The sequence below is a fragment of the Nylanderia fulva genome, unplaced genomic scaffold (assembly GCF_048542155.1).
Source record: "Nylanderia fulva isolate GAGA-0341 unplaced genomic scaffold, ASM4854215v1 Scaffold3, whole genome shotgun sequence".
Classification (NCBI taxonomy): Eukaryota; Metazoa; Arthropoda; class Insecta; order Hymenoptera; family Formicidae; genus Nylanderia; species Nylanderia fulva.
The window spans coordinates 2,882,430-2,906,946 of NW_028190368.1; the positions used below are offsets into that span (position 1 = coordinate 2,882,430).

The 24,517-nt window shown below is 36.9% G+C and overlaps 2 protein-coding genes across 5 annotated transcripts; one reads left to right on the top strand and one right to left on the bottom strand.

The window, feature by feature from the left end:
* Positions 1–135: 135 nt before the first annotated feature.
* drpr (multiple EGF like domains draper) lies at positions 136–21,598 on the top strand. 3 transcript variants are annotated; one of them, XM_029299892.2, is made up of 19 exons: positions 2,120–2,869; positions 3,290–3,494; positions 12,783–12,998; positions 13,178–13,304; positions 13,489–13,657; positions 14,148–14,394; positions 14,761–14,881; positions 14,964–15,101; positions 15,196–15,375; positions 15,474–15,801; positions 16,232–16,339; positions 16,555–16,719; positions 16,991–17,197; positions 17,975–18,130; positions 18,224–18,400; positions 18,494–18,604; positions 18,705–18,911; positions 19,036–19,206; positions 19,279–21,598. In XM_029299892.2, exons 3-19 carry the CDS (start codon positions 12,874–12,876, stop codon positions 19,551–19,553), a joined length of 3,012 nt encoding a protein of 1,003 aa, XP_029155725.2. In that variant the 5' UTR covers positions 2,120–2,869; positions 3,290–3,494; positions 12,783–12,873; the 3' UTR covers positions 19,554–21,598. The 3 variants fall into 3 exon arrangements, with proteins under 3 accessions (XP_085340532.1, XP_085340533.1, XP_029155725.2); XM_085484406.1 differs by lacking the exons at positions 2,120–2,869; positions 3,290–3,494 and adding an exon at positions 136–522; XM_085484407.1 differs by lacking the exons at positions 2,120–2,869; positions 3,290–3,494; positions 16,232–16,339; positions 16,555–16,719; positions 16,991–17,197 and adding an exon at positions 137–522.
* Positions 20,179–24,413, bottom strand: LOC114928653 (uncharacterized). 2 transcript variants are annotated; one of them, XM_029299904.2, is made up of 6 exons: positions 24,140–24,413; positions 23,264–23,405; positions 22,782–23,199; positions 21,786–22,312; positions 21,404–21,595; positions 20,179–21,227 (listed from the first exon to the last, which is right to left on the bottom strand). In XM_029299904.2, the coding sequence occupies exons 1-6, from the start codon at positions 24,257–24,259 to the stop codon at positions 21,115–21,117; spliced, it is 1,512 nt and encodes a 503-aa protein (XP_029155737.2). In that variant the 5' UTR covers positions 24,260–24,413; the 3' UTR covers positions 20,179–21,114. The 2 variants fall into 2 exon arrangements, with proteins under 2 accessions (XP_029155737.2, XP_085340534.1); XM_085484408.1 differs by lacking the exon at positions 24,140–24,413 and adding an exon at positions 23,690–23,753.
* Between the last annotated feature and the right edge of the window lie 104 nt (positions 24,414–24,517).

Genomic DNA, 24,517 nt, shown 5'->3' on the forward strand with positions numbered 1-24,517 from the left:
AAGAAAATATTGCGCAAAGATGTAGAGAAATACGCGCCGCATTCCTTTGCGAACGCGCATGCGCGCTTTTTGCGGCTGTATTCACTGCGAGCGAGAGAGCGAGAGAGAGGGAGAGAGAAGCGTATTACTGCGGGACCGGCCGCCGGATGCCTTTTCGGCTTACTTCAGTTGAATGAAAGACGCTGTGGCGTCACGACGTACGTCGCGAACGTTTTTTTAACGCACGATATCCCCGTCGCGTTCTCTCACCCGCGCGATTTCTGACACGTATCTCGTTACGCGTATTGTTACGCGATGAGAAAGTGAGTAAAATTGATTTTTTCGATGTGCGCGCTTCCCGTACGATTGTAATTTTACTGCGCGCAATTTTGCCGCAATGTCGGAGCAATAAAAACAGATCGTGCTCCGATCTGTTCCCAGCGAATGGAAGAGCCACGTCTCTCCTGCGTACCGTCGTAATTGACCAGTGAGCAGACCTCGTTTAATCCAAACAGTTCCACGCACCGATCAACGATCAACCAAGTGAGATTTTTACATTTATTTATTTCAGCTTGTTGAACAAAATATATCACGCACGTGCGGATATACTATATTGCCAACGTGAGAATGAACAAGCTATAGAGAAAACGGAGAAAGAGAACGAAGTTTGCATTATTCATACATTCTCGTCTAGTTAAGTGTTGCTCCGATCTATCGGCGATCGGAGGTCATTCGAATTAATTGCTTTTCATAACACATGGATAAGAATTCTCGCTAGCTGCGTTTTGCTCCGATTTGTTCGCGCGAGACTCGCGTTTTACCGTCGATTTTATTATCGGTGTCAATTGCCGCGATGACGGAGGAAGTTTCGCGACAGCTTCATTACTCCGTAATATACAGATACGTATAATGTTCGCCAGACCGTTTAACAAGGAGCTTTACACAGCTGGCGGTCCAGCTTTTATTTCGCTCATTTCGACCGTGTAGACACAACGAATATGCAACCGCCGTATATAGTTTGGTGCATCGGAGGGAAAGTGTATTTATATATGTATATATGTGTATGTTCGCGTGCCTGATTAATGACGCATATATCAATTAATAGATTAACAAAATATTTATAATACCGACTCTCTAATTATAACTTTATCAGCGATTAATAGACGTCCAGCGCGCGCTTGTTTTCAAATCTAATCTTTATTATATGTGTTGATTTACGAAACTCCCATATAAATACCTAAATAAATATTTAGGTATTATTTATTTTGCACGGAAAGAATTTTCTCTTAGAATTTAGAAAATCATGGTAATCGTGGGGCCATTTGCGGTGTTGAAAGAATTTTAAGAGTTTTTTAATTAATATTTATCACAACATAAAATATTAATATCTATATATCCAGACCATAAAACTCGCAATGACATTATGATAACGAAAAATTATATAAAGCAATTATCTTATATTAGGAAGCTTTATGATTTCTTTTGTCATCTTTTGATCATTTTTGTATCATTGTTGTCCAGATAATTTTAAGTGATGAATAAAATCACGATGACATCATGAGTTTTATGTTCTACCATGATTATATCATAAGTTTTATAGTAAAATTAATCGAATACATTTTATATCTTATTGCTAGACTAGATATCAATCTTTTTATTGTGACAATAACTCTGATAAAATTCTTCCACTGCCATATTGTCTCACGATCGCCACGATTTTCAGATGAAATTCTAAGACAAAAATGCTATGCATGCGCATCACATGTTAATGTTTAATTATCGAAGAGTTGGAGAATATTTTCGAATGATACGCTGTACCATCTCCACGAACGCAATGTTTAATTATCAGATAGTTGGGGATTATTTTCGAATTGAGCACGCTGTTCCATTTCCACGAACACAAAATTAATGTTTAATTATCGGACAGTTAAATTGGAGATTATTTTCGAATAACACGCCGTGTACCAAAGTCCTTGGCTCCGGTATGCAAGCGCGCGCGCGATTATTCCGTGACGGAGAAGAGACGCACTTTACTCTCCGGAGTTACTCGCGGCACGTAAAAATTCGGTCATGCGCCTCGACCGGTTTTCTCCCGTTCGTTTTCTTGCATCAGTGCCCGTTACCTATCGCTCCTTTATACCTGAGAGCAGAGTCGCGCAGACCTCGTCGGCCTTCCATACCGTTCGCGTCGTCGCGAAATACGCAGATTTCTCTCGTGGACGGAGAGTCTTGACAACCAAGAAGATCCGCGCGCGGACTATTTTTGCCGGCCGCGTCAGCGTAATTGCGTCTATTTTTATCCGCGTATTTGTATACGGTGAAAAAACTTTAGCGCAGATGCTCGAGACGTCCGAGATTCCGAGATTCTTTCTCCAACACGAGTTTGAAGGTCGAATAAATACGAGAAAAAACGCGCGCATTGTCGAGCGTGATTGTGAATCTCTCCCCGATAAAATCTGTTGTCATAACAATAGTCAGTCGCGAATTGCAGGTGTATTTTGTTTTTTTTTTCCGAGAAGGAAACACATCACGACTGTCATGTCGAATAAGACGAGCATAGAGATTAATTTAATGCATGTGCTCTCGTGCAAAACGCAGGATGTTCCGTTCTTGCGTTACGTAAAAATACCCAAAGTACTTCCTCCAATAATATATCTTTTTTTGATGTGACTTCTTTATGCGGACTTTGAATGATTATATATGCTCCAATAAGAGATAACGCGATAACACCGTTGATTCAAATATATTCGCAGATTGATCGTCTCCTTCCGTGCTACCGAGCAATGAATCATTTATACTTTATTTTCTGTTATCTATATTAGTGTTTATCTGCTCTAATTCGACTCTTCTTCTGCCTCTCTTTCCTGGCTGCAGATTTCGCGTTAACGACGTAAGCATCCAGATAGCACAGCTATTCGAAAAGAATTCATTTGGATGTCACCTTGTATGTCACCAATTTCGAGTCTCTTTTCAAATACATATGGAATTCATTTTGTAAAATTTGTATGTCACCAATTTCGAGTCCCTTTTCAAATACATATGGAATTCATTTTGTAAAATGAATGTCACCAATTTCGAGTCCCTTTTCAAATACATATGGAATTCATTTGGTAAAATACCAATTTCGCCAATTTCGAGTCCCTTTTCAAATACATATGGGATTCATTTTGTAAAATACAAGTGACATACAAGGTGACATCCAAATGAATTCTTTTCGAATACATATGGAATTCATTTTACAAAATGAATTCCATATGTATTTGAAAAGGGACTCGAAATTGGTGACATACAAATGAATTTTTTTGAATAGATTGTGCTATGTGGGCATGCATTGAACGATGATTCAACTATATTGATAACCTTTTGACTGATGTCGTCATTGTTGCTTGAATTAAAATCGTGCATCAATGACGCGCGAAGGTAGCACGACATGGCACAATGACGAAGTCGAAGACAAAGGAGAAGTCTTATCATCGTTCGATTGAATTCTGCCACGACTGCCACGAGAATCGAAGGTATTTGCGTGATGCTGACAATCTTTCCTCGAATGTATGCACGCGCGTATATACAACGGGAGTACGGGAGATCGCGTTGCTCTGCGGTCGTAAAGTGCTACATTATTAAAGAGGAGGGGAAAGAGAGATGGAAATAGGGACACGAGAGAGAAGGAGGCCGTGAGAGCGAGAGGAAAGGAAATTGTGGACGGAGAAGTTGTGAACGGAGTTATTCTACCCGCATCATGGTTACAAACTATAAGCCGGATGAATGCATACGTCCCTCTCGCGAATATGAATGGTGCACGTCAATGAGACGTGTGAACAAAATATAATATATAGAAAATATATAAATACACTTAAAAAAATTACTATTTTGTTAATTGAACATATATTAATATATATTTCAGTCAAATATGTTTTTGTTAGATTTAATGTTATATTTCATTTTTAAATATTTCTATGTATATATTCTCAATTAACAAAATAATATTTAGTTGAAAAAAATAGATAATATAAAATATTATATGCAATGTTTTATATGTGTGTATATATATTTATTTATTTTTATATAAATACAGTATACACAATAAAAAATATATAAAATATATATATATATATATAATGTTATATTTAATTTAAATATTTTTATATATTCTCAATTAACAAAATAATATTTAGTTGAAAATAATATATAATATAAAACATTATATGCAACATTTTATGTATGTATATATATATATATTTATTTTTATATATAGTTTCCCACGCGTATGCACCTAAAAGACCCTTAAAGATCTTATCGCTTAAAAATACTTTCGGGATATCTGCTGACCGTTATTTAAATATGTATGCTGCGTGGGTTACTGAGTGTTTGTATTATATATATATTATAATATATATTTAGCACACTGCAATAGTGTGAATTTTTTAAAAGTAAAAATACGTTTTTTTATATATTTTGCACGTAAAGCTATATATATGTTCTTCTCGTTTAGACATTATATTTAATTATTATATTAAATAGCTTTAAGTGGGAAATATAGAAAAAGAAAACGCACTATTACTCTTAAAAAATTCACACTATTGTGTGTAAAAACAGTATTTTACATTATAAGGATGCATAGCGACACGGCTAGATCGCGGTCACGATGATTCACGCGAATATTACTGGAAGCCCGGAAACATTGTTTAGCGTTTAATTACTATAATAACGGTGATCTTTGTGGTCAGACGGAAAATTTGCTTAAACCTCGTTCCATTTCGCGAATTCGCGAGATTTTTCGATGAGTTTTGGCACGCGACTCTATTTTCTCTGGCGCGCCGACACAGAATAGAACTTCCGGCCTTCGATCGAGTGTGTACCATGCATGAGTGATTAAGGTATCCCACGCATACTGCAACAGACACTCGTGATGACTCGGATTTTCCGAGTATACGATACGAGTGGTACGAACAGTCCGCTTAGTCAAGGCCATTTTCACGTAAAACGGACAATTGTCACGGCTTCCGAGTACAGTCTCAAGTCGCGAAGCATCAATTTCGCAGAACGCTCTTTGTTCGTATTCATTTAGACTTATGTCTTACGCATACGTACATCGTACTTTGACACTTGTAGTCTCACCTCTTTTTGCCCAACTTCGCATTTACTGCTTTTTTAATCGTCCGCCTCCAGAGATCACGTTTTTGTCTAGAGTTTCACTGTCAAAGTTCACGGACAATTATACAATATGCGGTATACAGGGCGTCTGACGTAAGATGTCTCACACCGAAAATATACAAGTAGATTTCGTTATTTCGAGATGAGCTTTTATCAGCAAAAATATTCAAGCATCAATAATTTTCGAGTTGTGATAAGTGATTGAAAATAAAGAGTTTTGCGTAAACTAAGCCTTGTGGAAATAAAATATTAATACATTCTGCAATTAATTTCAAGTAGAATTTACTTTAATAAAATTTTAATATAAGGTTTAGTTATAAAGATACATGATATATATATATATATATATATATATATATATATATATAGCAAAAATTGGGAACATGCAAAAAATGATGGACTGCCTCGACATTTTGCTGAGGAAAAATCGTCTCCGAATAACGAGAGCTACATGTATATTTTCGATGTGACACTTTATGTCAGACACTCTGTATATGTAGTATAAGGTCAATTAGGTGCATTATGAAAACGTAATTCAAACCCTCTGTGTATTTTAGATCGTTCGAACGGATATGCGTCAACACAAACGGGAAGCTTGACGAACCGATCGATACGCGAAAACAGAATCACGCGAGATTCTCTTTTTCTAATAATAATTTGCGACGAGCGCCAGGCAGCTTGCATCGCGATAACTCCCTTGCAAATCTCTGCTTTGGAATATTTGGTATAAACGCGATGTATGAAACAAGTCGTTGTTTCACGTTTCATGCTCCCGCGATTACGCGGAAGCGAAAGACAAACGCTTTGACAATCGCATCATCCATAATTAATCCATCCGCGCGTTTCGCGCATGTATTTGCGTTCTGATCGACAAACATGACGCACATGTTGATTAGACTCCATTATCTTTATCAGCAATTCGATATCATACACGGGGGAGAATTTTCTCTTAGAATTTACCCTGAAATTACTTTAATCTTGCAAAACTTACTTTGTAGATATTAATATTTTTGTGTTAAATGTATTAATATGAAAATCCGAATAACTTTTATAAAATTCTTCCAATACCATATATTGTTTCACGATCCACGATTACTACGATTTTCAGAGTAAATTCTAAAAGAAAATTTTCTTTGTATATAATATTGGATTGCTGACAAAGACAATAAAAGCTAATCAACATGTGCGTCATGTTTGTCGATCAGAATAGTAAAACTAATCAAACATATTTGATATCTTGTTATGATAGATATTAATATATTTTTTATTGTAATAATAACTCTTATAAAATTTGTTCAATAGCACATTATTCTACCATTACCTTGATTTTCAAGGTAAATTCTAAGAGGAAATTCTCTCTGTGTACATATATGAAGAAGTAGGTCTTTTGGAAAAAGTAGGCCTTTGGAAGATTATTCTTTTGAACGCGCGGACTCTATATTTATGCGTACACATATCCATACACGCATCTATATATATATATATGTGCATACATAAATATAAAGATATTGTATATACATTGTATATAATTTCTTACACACATGCAAAATGTGTCCTGTCTGTTACCTTTGCCGGTCGCGATGCGTGACTTTCACTGTTGCAATATGCTCCGTTATTATGTAAGAAGGAGTCCGTGCGATTCATTCAGCCACGAAGAGGGTTGCTGCGCGCACGCAGTAATTTGCCCGCATAATTCCCTTCCTTTGTCGTATTTCGAATGAAAACGTTAATGCCTTTTTACGAATGTATATTTATGCAAAGCTAAACGTCGACTTTTTTTTATTGCATAACGAAAGAAAGAAATAAAAGACATGTCGTCGCGTGTCATCGTGTGTCATCTCGAAACACTTGTCGCAATTCGACGCAATGCTATTGGATGATAACATTTTTTTTCTGATATCAACTTGCAAATGATTCTTCGAGCAGCGTCGAATTTTATCTCACGTTCGAAGTGTAAGATGAGAGCTTTGGTATGTACAATATATGTTTACGACGTTAAATGCACGATGATAAAGAAATCGATTTCTTCTTTATTCTTCGTTATATTTCTCGGGGATGACTTATGATGTGTGCATTTAATTATTAGATAATGAAAAATTGCATCAGCGATTTAATTTGTTACTATTAATTCCGAAAGTGCGATTTATTGTATAGTTTGGACGATCTGGCGTTTATGTTCTCTTGCGGGATCGATTGTATAACACGATGTAAGTCCATTATATAATTTTGTTCTCGCCTTATTAACGTAACGATGGAAAGTGTGCCGCAGAACCAAATTCTAAGTTTTAAGTGCGAACGAATGGGCGGAATATTCATTTTTCGCGGCTTCCTCTACGCGCTTTGAACTTATTTGAAACGAAACGGCCACGGAACCGTGACGATTCGTGTTTTTCGCTCTCTAAACTCCGATTCGGGCGTATTATTTTTATTTGTGCGTTCATGTACGCAACGAGCCGCGAACGATGATAACGAATAGCGCGTGTGTATGTCATTTATCTAATCTATTGCCGTATTATATCGACCATGCAGTCACCGATGCAACTATCCGATCGTCAACATCCTCGTGGTGCATCATTCACTGCGAAATGTCAGCGTATCATGATTTTGTATACACATCGAACCTCTCACATACTTTGAATTTATACATGCAACGTGTGTTTGCTGGTATTTATATAAAATTATTATTAATTATACAGATGATCATTCAGATGAAATTTTGGCATCATCTTATCTTTATATAAATAATAAAAATATGTATTATCTATTATCTCTGCATCTTAGATGAAAAAAGTGTTATCTTAACTAAATTATCTAGATAGATAGTAGAACAAGCAGTAAGAGACAACAACTTAGATAAAAATAAATAAAAATATGAATATATTTTTATATATCCCTTTTATAATGTACATTTTTTATAACTGTGTTTACATAAGCGGTCTTAAAATAATGTTTTCTGGAAATTATCTAGATGAGCCGCCATATAATTTGATCTTTTATATAGATATACTTAAAACAAAATTATCTTTATCTTACCTAAGATGAATTTACATATTTTCATCATGCATGAGACATTATTTGTCTGTAGATGGAGATGCATTAGCGTTAATTGTACCGTGCGAATGTAGATCGGTATCTCTCCTCTGTTCATCGGTAGATACGTTGACGATCTTCTCGCGTCAATCATATAATCGTGTCAGAGATAAACGCTGGAGATAACGATAGCATTGTGTATATATTACTAGGTGCGGTTATATAGATAACGTAAAGATAAATTGCTTGGTCGCGGTTCATCGGCCAATTGTCAATATTATTTTCCACGAGATGCCGAAATTATCAAATTACAGTGAACTCTTGAGCGGAAAATAAATGATAAAAAATGAATGTAATCTTTAGCAGGAAGTCATCTAAAATCGAGTTTATAGCGATAGAGTAAAAATATAGCGACTCGAACCTGTTGCTAGAATGCATGCTCGCATGCTATATAGAATTTGTAATGTTTCTAGAAATTATTAATATCATTACACGCGGAAAAAGAAGCAGGTTTCACTTTCTACGAAATTCTTCGTTAAGGCAAAAATCGAGAATTTCTTCTTGTTTTTATTTCTATTTAATACAATATTATTATATAATATATTCAATATAATATTGTTATATAATATGTTACTGTTTACACTATCTAACGTATTATCTAAATGAATTTTATTTTATTTTTTTTATGATCGAGTTGAAAAGAATGAATTATCTATAGTAGCCATAGAATTCATTATTATTGAAAGTCGGTGTTCTCTTTTTAAAATAAATATATTCATAGTTTGACAAAGAAACAGATTTAATCTCTTCAAAAAAAGTCCTGGTATAAGTGATTTCACAGATGATCAAATATATTTCTTGTCGCATACTTTTTGTTTCCATATTATTTTCATTTAATGACACGGCAACTATTTTTGCAGATTCATTGAAAACATTTTCCTTATTTACATTCTTTTTTCTAATCGAATTTAAGAATAGAAAAATCTCTAGTATAATAGCCATAAAAACTCGTGTTGTTTCAAACTTTATCTTCGTCGCAGCTGAGGTTGTAATATAAGATTCGACGCAAAAAAGAGATCAATTAGGTAATTTGACTTGTCAATAAGATTGTTTATCTCTGTAATCGAATTTATTTTGCAACACTTTTTTTATCTTCTCTCTCTTTCTCTACAATTTCTACGACTCCGATACGACACTCCGCGATATCTTTCTCGTTGCTTATCGGTCTTAACAATCTTCGTCGTCGTCATTCTCGTAGGCCGACGCCCATAATCGTCCCTGCATCCTTTGTCCGTGTATCCAAGCGAGATCCCGAGAGGCAGAATGATGCACACATCCCGCGGACGAAGTTCGAGATGTATCATTTTATCGCGAACTCGCCCCACATCCTGTGACTCGTGTCACACTCATACACGATCACACCTACGCCGCAAAGTCCCTGGACTCTTTTTTTCCTATACGTAAACGAATTAATTCTCCCCTCGATCGTGCACATACGGGGTCGCGCCAAGTCGCAAAGGGTCGAGTCCCCTTTCGATCGCGGCAGAAATACGCATAGACCTGCTGGAATTCGGCTGCACGAAAATGGCGGGGTCGCTTTAATCCCGTTCGACTGTTGAAAAACCGAAGAGATACAAACAGCTACAAACGCACGTCGAAAAAAATTCCTTTTCCCGTAAAATAGTTTTCTTCGTGACTTTGTCAAAAAAAAAGTACAAATTCAGGTAAAAAACGAACTAAGGAAGAAGGACCCAAGCGCAACTAATTTATTTTTCAAAGTCTTTTTTATCTAATTTGACCATCTGCAGCACAGCGATTAACAAAAAAAGGAGCGAAACGTTTAAATTGAATAAAGAAGATTTTTTAAACAAGTTTGCTGCGTTTAATTTTTGCTCTTATTAATTGTAAGTTTTTTTTACCTGAATGTGTATTTATAATATCGGAGTTTTCGTTTTATTATACAAATTTATTTTCCATTTATCATTATACAAAAGACCCCGCACTAAACCCCATGAAAAAGGACCCCGGTGAAAAGGCTGAATTTGAAATATATTGTATCTTTGGGTCACTAAACAAATGTTTTCTCAGGTTAAATGTAAAAAAGTAGACAGTTACGTCATTTCAATCCTTCAAAAGCTGACCTGAGGTCAGACAAATATATCCTTTTCGGATCAATGCGGTTATTAGGAACAATATAAATTTTTAATAAACAAAATAGTTAGAGAATAATTTAACTATTAATTTAGTGCGGGGTCTTTACATTTTGATGCACTAAAAAAATTATTGAATTTGAATAAATATTTATTTTAATACTGACTCATAAATTATTTATTTGAAACTAATAATATTCATTTAATGTGAAAAGATATTTATTAGATACAAGAAAATCCTTTTTAAAACAGAGACAAATATTTATTTAATAGATATTTATTAATTTTATAATTTTTTTTCAGTGTAATAATTATAATGTGCAAAAATTTGCTCATGTGGAAAAAGACAGATAAATAGAAGTTTGAAGCATTATTTTAGACTCGTGCGATCGCTCGTGTCTAACACCGGTTGTTCTCTATTATGTATGACTCGCGTCATTATAGAGAGTTTTTGTGAGTTCACCAAACGTGCGTGCATGTGTGCATATATACATATATACGTACTATACAGGATGTCCCAATCTTATCGTACCATTTGTTTCTGGGAGAATATCTTAAGATTATTTGAGACAATTTTTCCCCTGAGGTTATTTGAGACGATTTTTTCTCAACGAAAATGTCAAGAAAGGTCATTATTTTTTAATGTTTCCAATTTTTAAAATCATATCTTTGTAATTAATTGTAAGCTTTAAATTAAAATTCTATTAAAGTAAACTTTACTTGAAATTAACTAAAATTAACTGTTTATAACTCGAAAATTATTGGTGTTTGGACATTTTCGCGGAGGAAAAATCGTCTCCAAATCGTCTCAAGAATCTCCCATTAACGAGTAATACAGTAAGTCTGGGACACCCTGTATAGTATTCGCACACAATCTCTTTTTACACACGTCTCGTCTGACTCGGAACAATCGCGTTACGCTCACCGTTTTTCTCACTCGCAAACGCGTAACTGTCTGGTGACACGAACAGTTACGAAAGACTCGAGTGAGCATACACACGTGTTATTGTGTCCGTCGCGACAATAATTATATCAATGCTCGGAGTTTTGTAGGCACAAAGGAGCGAACTGTGTCACATGTCGCGCTTTCTTCACGTTCTGTGAGAAAAATCGCGCTTTTCCGGATCCGCTCTAAAAAAAAAGTCGCACGTGTACTATAATCCTCCTTTTTCCAAATATATGTTCGATTTTGTCGGAAGTCTAATTTTATATAATTATCGCAGGATGTAATAATAGCGCATTTACTGAGACATTATATATCCGATAAAAATGTCGGCGATAAAAATGTTCTCGTTATCGACGATCTTTCAAGCGGTGTCGAATTTTATCTCGCGTTCATGTTTAATATAACTCGATCGAGGTGTAAGATGACAGCTTTCATAAAATACACGTATATACACGATGTCAAATACGATATATAATACACGAGTGTCGAACCACGATGATAAAAAGAAATCTTTCATGAGGTTTCAGGTTGCCCTACTGTTTCGAGTTGACGCAGGAAAAAAATGGGAGCCTACTAGACTTAATAAGTTCAAATACGATTCGTCTTCATAGATTGACGTCAGTCTAATATCTAATATTGTAGCACTTTCGGGCGTCGTTCGTTCAAGCGAATCGGCTGATTCTCAACGTGAATCATAGCACGAGTCACGTCGTAACATAAAAACGCAAACACCCGTATGTCCAACACATGCGTAGCTTCTGATTCATGTATTTTACGCGAGAGCACTCATTTCCGGTCGCGGCGAGCACGCGACTGAAATTTCGCTCGATAGAACCTCGCGATCAAATGTTATTCATCGACAAACAGCACTGTTCATCGATATTCTAAGCGAAAAATTTCTCATCGCAACCTCGTTGCGATATCGACACGCGTCCTCGTTTGCTCAAATTACGGAGGACCCTCCGATAGAAAATCTTCCTTCTCTGTAATAATTCACTACAATTTTCGTCAAAGTCACACGACGATGTTTCGTCGCACGAATATCACATGAGAACTTGATAGACCCATTGTGATACCTTATCGGAGTAACGGAGCTCTTTATTAGATTTACCTAGAACAATAGCGTTTAAATTATCGTAATTCGAGATGTGTGCGAATGTATTTATATTAAATCAAGATTTGTAACTGGACACTCGTCCATGATACGGCTTTCCAGCGATCGTGATTCATTATGAACAGCTAATGCAAAGTATATAAAAGTCGAGCGGATGAGATTTTCCGCGAAGCGCGAGAGAATAACCGCATTATAAAATTCAATAAAACGCATAATTGCGTCCTTTCGTGTCCGGTATTATGAGGTATGCGATGTTGGTTCGTGCATATTTTGCGATCGTTCGCGGTAATAATTCGCAAAGTAATTCGCGTCGTTGCGACATACCTAACTCGGCGTTTGTAATACGGCGCGATTTTACTTTTAGATCGAGGAACAGGTCAACGACAGGTTTCTTTTTTCCTTCTTCCAGAGCTCAAACGAACGCGAAGGAAAGCTAATCGCGATAATGCGATGAGACGACGATAAGCTGCCGCAGGATTTCGAGTGTCAAGTTCAAAGTCATGTATCGATCAGCTGGAATGAGGTCCCCGGTCCGTTGGCTGACTGCGGTCATCGTCGTGATCTTGGGAACGACAGAAACGACAACGAATCTTGTTGGACCCAACGTATGCCCCAAGCAAGAAACGTAAGTGTATCGCGTGAAATCTGGAATTATTAATTAATTCGCGAAACGCACGCGCGTTCGCGGTGAGATCCCGCTGAACATTCACTCGAGTTCGTCGAGCGTGAGTTATCGCTTATGTTGGGAAAGCTTTTATGAAATGTTGTTTCCTTCATCTTTTTATCTCCGTTATCTTTTTTTAGGTACACGATAACGGTGAAGGTGTCCGAGCAGAAACCTTATACCGTGCGAGAGAACACATGGTGCTTCAGTTTCCCACCGAGATGTTCCAAATACAAAGTTGTCTACCGAACGGTTTATAAGGAACAGGTCCGCTATTTTCCAGCAAATAATATTCTTTTTAAGATCTGATATAAAGAGAGGGAAAAAGAGATTTAATTTTCATGCTGTTAATGTTTTTTTATAAGAAACTTGGGTCATAGAAAAGAGGAAGGATTCACGATGAAATGCCAATGAACGTCATTCGTAATGCTTTTACGCGCGCTTTTTGTAGGAACTGGTGAAGCAAAAACCCGTAGATGAATGCTGCAAAGGCTACACGCAAACCACGAACGGAGACCGTTGCATTCCAGTCTGTTCCGAGGATTGCCGTCATGGTACTTGTATCGCCCCTGATATTTGCAAATGTGAATCGGGATATGGTGGACCATTGTGCGACTTCAGTAAGTGAGCCTATATAGCCTTCATTCGATATTAATAGAGCACGCATTCACATGCATACATTTCTTACACATACTTAATATATATACGCTGCGTTCACGATTCAACATTCGAATAGAGTGTCATCTAAGAATTAATATAATACTTATAAAATATTTAAAACAATATAATGCTTGTAAAAATAAATCTTATCTTTATAAAATGACACTTTACGCAAATTAGTATACTTTGTAAGGAAATTTCAAACATTTAGAAAAATTTCAATATCTAAAAATATTTCATTAAAAAACGATTAAAAAACAATAACTATTTTTACATTGAAATATGTTGAAGAATATTATTAAAAATTTAATTTAAATTTGGAATTATTAAAAAAGATCGTAAAAGAGGAGAAATATAACGCGCGCAATTTTGTGCACCAACGAGGATGAAAAGTTGGTTGAAGCAACGTAAACACGAGGTGATTTATTTTTAACTTTGCCGTACGAACAGAGTGCCCGTTCGGTAAATGGGGCAGAGATTGCGAGATGGATTGTAAGTGCCAGAACGGGGCGGCTTGCGACCCGTTTGACGGCAAGTGCATGTGTACGAGAGGCTGGACCGGCGTATACTGCGATCAAAAGTGTCTTCCCAACCGGTACGGGCAGGATTGCGCCGAGGAGTGCCGTTGCAAAAACGGTGGTAGGTGCCATCACATTTCTGGCGAGTGTCACTGTGCCTCTGGTTACACCGGACCACTGTGAGTATTTTTTCTCGTTATCCGATAGTAAAATTTCAATTTCTCCGAGAATTTATCGGTGTTTATCGAATCTCTTATCTATACTCACATAATCTGTCCTTTTTATATTTCTCAAAAAGATATGATTAGGAAGAATCTTGAAAAAGGTTTGGTACAGTTTAAAGTAAAAACACTAATAAAGGAACTATACAAATAATTTATCCTGGAATAAAATAAATTTTGAAATAAATTGTACTGAAATCTTAAAATGGAATAAAATAAATTTTTTTGCGAACAATAATAATAATTAAAATTAATTAATGAAATAATAATAATTATAATTAATTAATGAAATAATAATAATTATAATGATTACCTGTGTTATAGATGCGATGAGCTGTGTCCGGTAGGTAAGCACGGTGAAAAGTGCAAATCGGAGTGCCGTTGTCAAAACGGCGGAAGCTGCAGCCCCGTAACTGGGGAATGCTACTGTACCCCTGGCTGGACGGTAATAGGAAATTTTATGCAATTTTTATTACAAAATATATTAATACCAAATAAAACAATTTGACGTGATGTCTGTCATGCAGGGTGCAGTCTGCGCGAATCGATGTCCGGAAGGTTTCTGGGGCAAGAACTGTTCTCAGATTTGCGACTGTTATAACGGTGCCGGTTGCCATCACATAACGGGCGAGTGCCAGTGCAAGCCGGGCTTTTACGATGACAAAGTAAATATGCGATTAATTGTATCTGTAACGCGATGTTAAATCGAACGATTATTATAATATTATCCCTTTTTTCTCCTTGACGCACGGAAAACAGTGTCTGAAGACTTGTCCCGCGGGTACGTTTGGATTGAACTGCACAAATAATTGTACCTGTGAAAACAGTGCCGTCTGCAATCCTACTAACGGCACTTGCATATGTGGCCCGGGTTGGATGGGCGAAAAATGCGGTCAACGTGTTTGCAGCGGCGATTTATACGGACCCGATTGCACAAAGGTAAAAGAGAGAGAGTGCATGTGTGTGTATCTGTGTTTCTCGTAAAATATTCAGTTTTGAAATGCTCACGGTATTTTAAATTGTAACCCAATTGAAAGATCTGCGAATGCGAGGACGACAACACTGAGCTGTGTCATCCTTGGACCGGACAATGTACCTGTAAGGTGGGATGGGATGGCGAGACCTGCGCCAGGCCGTGTCCCTTCTACATGTACGGCAAGGGTTGTAAAAATCGTTGCGACTGCAAAAATAATGCGCAGTGTTCGCCCATCGATGGCACTTGCATCTGCACGGCCGGATTTCGCGGCAAGGATTGCAGCGAGCTGTGTCCCGAAAACACCTTCGGAGAAGATTGCGCGCAGACCTGTGCCTGCAAAAACGGAGCTACCTGCTCTCCCGAAAACGGACGCTGCAACTGTACAGCCGGTAAGTATAATTTTATATTCTGAGGTGTAATTCAAGTCTGTGTAATTACAGAATTGTCTCGTGATTTGGAAGATTTGTTTAGAGCAAAGAGTAGATATACGTTTATCAGAGAAAGTGTTAGTGTTAAAAACTGCTTGAATTCTTTTTAATTTATTCAATTTTTTTCTCGTTTTTTATCGGTCTCGTATTATTTCATAATTACTTTGCACAATACTTTGCATGATGTATTAAACGATCCACCTTATCTGATATTCTCTATATTTTTCCATCTCGTTAGAGAGCTCGTCTGTAGAATATATTTATCGTATCGTCATGTTCACCATAGAATCATTTTGATTAAAGTCTCTCAATGTATTTCCGATGAAGAAGATATTATTCGACATCGGTAAGTACAAAACGGATTATACGTATCTGTATGACATTTTACCAGGATGGGTCGGTGTACTGTGCGATCGTCCATGCGACGACAAGTCGTACGGCAAGGACTGCGAGAACAAATGCAAGTGCTTTAACGATGCAGCCTGCAATCCGCAAAATGGTAAGGTGGCTATGGATGGCGATCCTTTCCTTCCATTTGTGTTAACTGTTGTAACTCGATAAAGTTTTATTTTTATTTTTAAAGAAATGTACAGTGAATATTGTGCGCGAGATATATATATATATATATATATATATATATATATAGATCCCTGAATCCTTTTCCTTTGCACTTGCACCGAGAGTACACGCGTTATCTTATCTATACACACGCAGGCACATGCACGTGTGCGGCTGGTTTTACCGGCACGCTGTGCCAGGATCGTTGTAAAAAGGGCTTCTTCGGGAACGGATGCAATCAAATTTGTGAGTGTGCCGAGGATAACACCGTGGATTGTGACTCCACCACTGGCCGTTGCAACTGCAAGGCAGATTGGCGAGGTTTGTTGTGTTTCGCGTCCGATATTTGCAAAAAAATTATAATTATATATATAATTATATCGCGAAACGCGTTTCATCATTTGTGCAAGAAATTATTTACAAAAACGATTACACGGAAAAATGTACAAAACTTAACTATTCATCGCGTTATCTCAGTTTAAAGAAAAAGTCTAGTATAAAGAAAAAGAAATAATGATAAATGCAATATAAAAACGCGGCAAACGAAGAAATCTCGTTTCTCGAGACGGTTTTGCTTTTAACATCAAAACAGGAGTTCGATGCGAAACAAAATGCCCGGAGGGTCTTTACGGCAAGGATTGTCACACGCATTGCGACTGCATGAATAATAGTTCGTGTGATCCCACAACCGGAAGTTGCGTCTGCGCCAGGGGTTGGCAGGGCCCCGATTGCTCGCAACCCTGCAAAGAAGGATTGTACGGGATAGGATGCAAAGAGAAGTGCCCGGAAAAGATGAACGGTAGGAATTTAGACATTTTTACAGATTTGATCCCTCTCTTGCATGCGTGATAACTTATCCAAGTAACACTTTAACTGTCATATTTAGATTAAGTTGCATGATTAACTGTGTTTTATAGGCAGCATAAAATAAACGATTTGTGTTATCGCACACCTCATTGCTTTACATATTAATTTTTTACATGTAAATAATTTTTATAATTATATATGTATATAGTGTATAATAGACACATAAGCTATTAATAATCCCTTTTCATAAATGCATAAATCTTCACACTCGGTCAATCGCTTTCGTGGAAGATACGTAAGTTTAATCATCTCGCCACAATAGTATCATACAGTTAGGGAATATGAGTCGAATAGAGTAAAATTATAAGATTTATTTTGATGATGACATTTATATACACATCCGGAGATACAGATAACATATACTCTTGATTGTGAATTGTTTCTTGCGTACTTTGCGGTACAGTTATAACCAAATTCGAAGCAGAAAAACAATTTGACCGCTAATTGCGTAAATGTTTGACGTAAGCGGTAGTCGTAAACTTTGTTTCTTGCTCTTTGTCACCGACAGTTTTTATCTCACCGACCATTTCAGTGAGTGTTTCCAGTGTAATCATATTGTTTTATCTATTTTACACGGCTAAAACGAACAATGAATAGTGAAAATAATCACGACGAGGATAAAGATTAGAAAAACGAATATAAGAAATATACATTTTTTTACATAAATCTTTTTATCGTCTGACAAACTAATTATTGTCTTCTTTTCTAGGAAATATGACTTGCGACCACGTGACCGGCGAGTATGTTTGCCGTCCAGGATATCTGGGTCTGACTTGTGAGCATCCGTGTCCTCCGAATCGTTACGGGCTAAATTGCGCGAATCATTGCCACTGTAAGAACGGCGGAGAATGTCATCACGTAACAGGTAAGATTCTTTGAGCTTTAGAAAATCTTGACTAGACCTGACTGCCTATTCAAAAGAATGCATCTTTATTGAGAAATTTTTTTTCAAATCTAGGTGTTTGCCAATGCCGACCTGGCTGGCAAGGCGAATATTGTCAGACACCTTGCGCGGATGGAACGTACGGCGTAAATTGCACGCAGCATTGCAAATGTCAGAACGGCGGAAAGTGTCGATCAAACGATGGTCATTGTCGATGCGCCGCGGGATGGACCGGAACTAGATGTACCGAGAGTAAGTTTGAAAAACTACGGCGAATACTGGTGTAAAGAAGAATATATGTTAAATTATATTTATCAAAAATCTGATGATATTTGCCGATTTCAGTTTGTCCTGAAGGATATTACGGTGATCATTGTATGGAGCCTTGCGAATGTAAAAATGATTTCTTCATGTGCCATCCAGCCGAGGGTTGCATCTGCAGGCATGGATATACAGGTATATACTTGAGAAATTTACTTTATGTACAAGAATAATATATTGAGGTTTCCTTGTGTTTCAACAAGCTACATTAAAATTAACGAATGATTTCTTTCAGGTGAGAACTGCGACGAACAATTATTCTCCCGCAATGTTCAAGAAAAGGAAGAGGGAGGATATGGACATATTGTGGCGGTCGTATTTGCGGCCATCATTGTGATTGGCATTTCATTGACCGGGTGGATGTACCATCGTCGCAGAGTAGCCGATCTCAAGAACGAGATAGCTCAAGTACAATATATAGCCGAGCCTGTACCTCCGCCAGGTGAATTACTTTACTTTTGCTTGCGAGTCTTACATTAAAATTTTATTTATTCAAAAATTTGTATCGAAAAGAACTCAAACTCACTTTGAGCAGTCAAAATATAAAATTTTGCTTTTTGTCGTAGACCGAAATCAATTCGACAATCCTGTGTATGCATATCAAGGTTCCTCAAAGTTCGATGACGGCACTACTACTTTGCTAAACAACTTCCAATTCCGAAATAATCTTCATAAGAATATAAACACCGAGAAGGCTAAACTAGGTAGTTGCATCGATGACGAAGACGACTGCAAAGGTATCGCATATTTGTTGACTAAATAAATGAAAGTTTGCGCAAGTGTACGAATAATTTTGTAATGTTACTCAGGAGCGTACGGACTGCAGTACGATTTGAAAAACAGGGACGCTGATATGGGAAATCCAAACTTGAATGTGTATCACAGCATCGATGAGATGGACGGTAAGAAAGTTGAACATGTTTATGATGAGATCAAGCAGAACAACGAGTCGGAGTACGACGAATTGAATGAACCACGACCGGTAAGCTGGAAGCCAAGTCGTGTACTCAATGGCTTCTTGTCGAAATCGCGCGACAATCCCGGACCTAGCACATCGGTAGATAAGGATCCGGAATTAGGATAAATCTAAGATTCCCGCGCAACGTTCCTCACTCAACTGCCCAGGTTTGAAGTAGAATGTTACAAATGTCTTCATTGTTTACTCATAGGCTATTTCCTTTGAGTAAACCTGTGGTATTATTTTCACTTCAAAAAATTTCTTATTGTTAGTCTCTATAAAGAGAAAGAGAGAGGGAGAGAGTGAGTGAGTGAATGAGTGAGAAAAAGGAAGAGAGAAATGGAAAGAGAGAAAGAGAGAAAGAGAGAGAGAAAGACAGATGCTATCATGGTTAATTACTAAACTAATTTTTTAAAAAGTATGTTGGATAATATAATTGTATATAAATATATAAATTGAAAAAAGATTTCAAAATTAGATCAAAAAATTTGTATTTCTAATTAAATTAGATTTTTGTATCTACGTTAATTAGGTACTTTTTTCATTTAATTAAATTTATTACTATTTGCATTTCTTTTTTAACATTTACAATGCTTAATATATATATATATATATATATATATATATATATATAAGGTAGGAAGATCGATAGCAATTAAATTTTTATGCCGATTTTTAGATCTTTAGCTTTCACTTGAAATATCGATCTCTGCCATTTTTTATTTGTAATGGACCATTTTATCGCGATATCCTAAAAGGTCTTTGCATGTATATCACAAAATTTTAAATATAGCTTTAATAATTAAATTATTTTATATATCTCTCTCTATATCATGCGCGTGTATATGTGTCGTTAAAGAAAACATAGTGTAGTTTAAGCAGCTGGCAATGATATGAACAGGTGATAAGAAATCAAATTATGAATCAAGTATGAAGAAAATACATGAAGGCCCGGAAAATTCTTTAGATAGGTTTCATTCGTATAATTATTGATATCTCATGGTTATAAAAGCAATCAAAAAGATTTTAATGTTTGTTGATTCTAAAATTATATAATTTTAACATATCTTAGAATAAAGTAGCGTTATATACATATATCTGGCATCATGAATAAATGCAATTTTATAAACGCAATAAAATTATGAAATTATACGCAATAAATTAGGCAATTATTATATTATATATACGAGAAAAAAAAAGTATAAAGCAATCTTCATTTTATTCTACTTATTAGTCATAACGTGATTCTTATCAGCTAGGCTTTAATCGGAAAACACGAATACAAGTTTTAAAAGTATCGAGTTTTTATATTTACTTTATTGTAAGGAAGAAGAGAAAGCGTGTGTGCAAGATTTTACGGGATTTTATTTTTATTCCTCGTTTTATCTTGCAATTATCTTGTGATATAATTCTATCTTTTCGTATTACTGTGTATCTTGTAGTTGTTGTGGAAGTTATGCATTAAAGTATCGCGCGCTCCGTAATGTGTATGACTATTTCGCAGATACACAGTTTTGCATTATACGGAGCGTACATCTATTCTTAAGATTATCCTATAAGAGAGTATTTTTTACTATTTAAAGACATTACATAATCAATCACACTGTGACTTTCATCGATCAACGCCTTTGTAAATATTTCTATGGCGGAATGTAAAGAGCATGACTCGTGATTTTTTTTAACGGGATTAACCGTCTCTGAGTCTACGTGCTTGTACGATTTCCCAAATGGGCGGGACGGTCCAGTAACATCCACCAAAAAACTGCAGCAACGCAACCGCGCGAAGGCACATGTTCTCATCTGCAATCAAATGCCGAAATTAGCGAAAAAAGCAAAATCCGAGTCTTTCTCTCTCATTATTGTCGCATCTTTGTCGCGCGTTGCGTACTAAATCTAAGAAATCTATCTCTGTAAAATCTCTTGTAACAAAAGAATAAAAGAAAAAATAAATCTCGATGTTACACAAAAATACGCACTATGCACGAAGCAGAATGTCAGCACGCCTAGTCCGACCAAGGTGGAGAACAACTTGTGCGAGCGATTCGCGAACTGATTTCCCAGCACGTCGCACAACGTTAAGTCCTGGCAAGTGAACAAACTGCCGATGCTAATTCCACCAAGTAGCGAGCATGTCAGAAACCAGTAATAGTTATTCGTATAAGATAAGGCTACAAATAAAACGTTAGTGAAAATTGCGTTGTAAGTTTGTGTTAAAAAAAAAAAAAAAAATATATATATATATATATATATATAATTGTGCATTATTAATAAGTAATTAATATTAAGAAAATAAATTATTTTATGATATTATTGAGTAAGGTTGAAAAAAGGTGCGCGATAGATAATTCGGATATATACCTAATAAAATAATACTGCCGAGCCAACAGGCAACCCCGAAATATATCCTTCTGTACTGTGCGGTGGTCATGATGGACCAACAGCTGGCGATGCTGGGTACGAAGGAGCCGAGACCGGCGACCACCAACAACGTCACCCAACCGTCCGAGTGATAAACGGACGAGACCGCGTTTCGTTGCAGAAACACAGCGGGTACCAGGATCCAGAAGTAGAGCGAACCGGCCTTCATCCCGATCCACGTCACTACGGCCGCCCAGAACCGGAAGTAGCGAACCACGCGAAACTCCTGCTTCCACTTGCCGCCTGAGCGCACGGTCGGATTGAGGAAGAGCTCGACGTCCTCATCTTCCTGATACGCGTAGATGCTATTCACCTCGCTGAACAGAGGCACGGCGTTTCTATCGCGTTTATCACCGTTTTCGTACCCGGCATTGTCTACGCCATTACTCTGTCGCTCCGACTCTGAGTCTCTGTCCGGGGATATTCTGATGCCCAATTCATTGTCCTCGTTGGTAGGCAGAAGCAATCTGCATTAACGAAGACAATATTATTAATTTATTGATGTATATCGAATACATTCAATAACTAGAAATCATTATAAAATTATTCTTTTATCTAGAATAGAAGAAAGCGTGAGTAGTATTTTTTAATATTGATGATGAAATAATTTATTTTGCCAACAATAAAATAATTCATAGGAGATGTCTTATTTGTTAAAAGTCAATCTTCTAATTTTTCAAAGAACTTATCTCTGAAGAGTTTTCAATATAAGTTCTAAACGTATTATCGTGCACAAAATAATGTTGCTTCTTAGTTTTTTGTAATTATACCACGAAGACATTGCACTATCGACCTCTTGGAATATTACCAAAAATAAAACATGAAAAATAATTTCAAAAACCTGAAGTTCAAATCGTTCCAATCAAGACGCTTCCTTTTATGGAATTTCGCAATTAAATTTTCGCCTGGAGATTTAGGACAAAAATGTCTCATCACCTGTAAGGAGACGCTCGTTGTGGTGCCGGAGAGCGCAAAGTCAGCGTGCCCAAGGCGGTGGGAATGAAGGCGATTGTCATAAGCAGGATACTGCTCTTCAATCCGGTCTCCACGAGCAAGAAATGCATGAGCGCAGGCACAATCGTGAAGCCGAAGGAAGCGGCGATGTTCTTCAGCGTCAGCACTAGCGGCAGCTTCACCCTGAAGTGCTTCCGCAAGACCGTCTCGCTCTCGACGATCACAAAACTCGCTCCTACACCCATCACGGCCCCGGCACTCAAACTGGCCAGATAAGCACCCGCACCACCGGTCGCCAAGTATCCAGAAGCTATGACACCCGTAGTAAGGAGGGTCACGCCGATCAGACCGACCAGTCGTGGTATCGACGCCAGATCCGTGATCGTTTTGGTCCATGGATCTGGAAGATCGCGTGAGCGAGAATAGACAGTCGAAATCACAGGTGAATTAAGTCGATTAAGTACCTGCCAGACTCCAAAAGGCGACGAACAGTATCGGTGTCAGGGTGATCTTCGCGCTCCACAGATCAAAGTAAAATAACGCGTTATTCGTCGTTAAATATCCCAGCACTATGCCATACATCGAGAGAACGCTAGGCACGGTTATCTGTGTAAGTTTTACAACATGTGAAATCAGTTTCATACACCTGTATTTATATAAATGACTAATTGGTATTTTTTAAAAATATTTTTTATTTATATATTATACATTTTTTATATATATTATATATATTAATATTTAGTTTGTTTTATGAAAATATTTGTATTTTATAAAATATTTAATTAATTAATGTTTTTTCAGTGCATCGTGACTTTATAGACGTTTAATAGACGTATTATACAGGGTGTCGAGAAATATAAGCACAATAGTATCAAAGATTCTGTACTCACCTACTGAAATTACAGACAATTAGGCAATTATTTAGATTTATAATCGTATGTAGCAATTATGAAAGATCGATTCGATCGAACGCGCGTTCCTCGTATCCGGCAAACTTATGTCTCAAACACACCTGGAACAAAATTATCTTTTATCCCTAATGTTTTAGGTGTTTTATAAGCGCCATCGATTTGTACGTAGTAAAGAGGAAAAAGATAACAATATACTTTGATAATATATTAAGCGTATATCTCCGAATACCCTGTACTGTGTTGAATATTGATCGCTCTTTCTGTTTTTGCTAATTAATTTTATCTAATTATTTTTACAACTTTACGAAAAAAAGCAAGAATTGCGTTTCGTATTTATGCACTGAATGCACAGGATTTAATGAGACCTAATATTTAATTTTAAGTAGAAAAGCTTTCACTGAAGTACACTCTACGTTGATTAAGTCGCACCTGAATAAAGACAACACCGAGGAGAACGAACCACGAGTAGCCACCATCTGGAGCAGTTGGTCCGATCTCCGGAAACGAGCTGACGACCTCGTCGAGACGAAGTCGCCCGGCGAGCGACATTTTCCAGATTGTGTTCACGCTAGACAACAATAAGCAGAAGCTCGATGCAAATTCGCGCGATAACGTAATGCAAACGTAATGATGAAAAAGATAAAAAAGTTCGCGAACGCGACACTCTTTGTCGTTTCGAGCGAATAACAAAACTGAATTAAGATAGTTTATTCTGCGAGCGATATCTAATCTTGGATAAGATGTCGACGCGCCGATAGCCGATGATAAGAACACAAAATCATGTTGATGATCGCACCTGCCGAACCT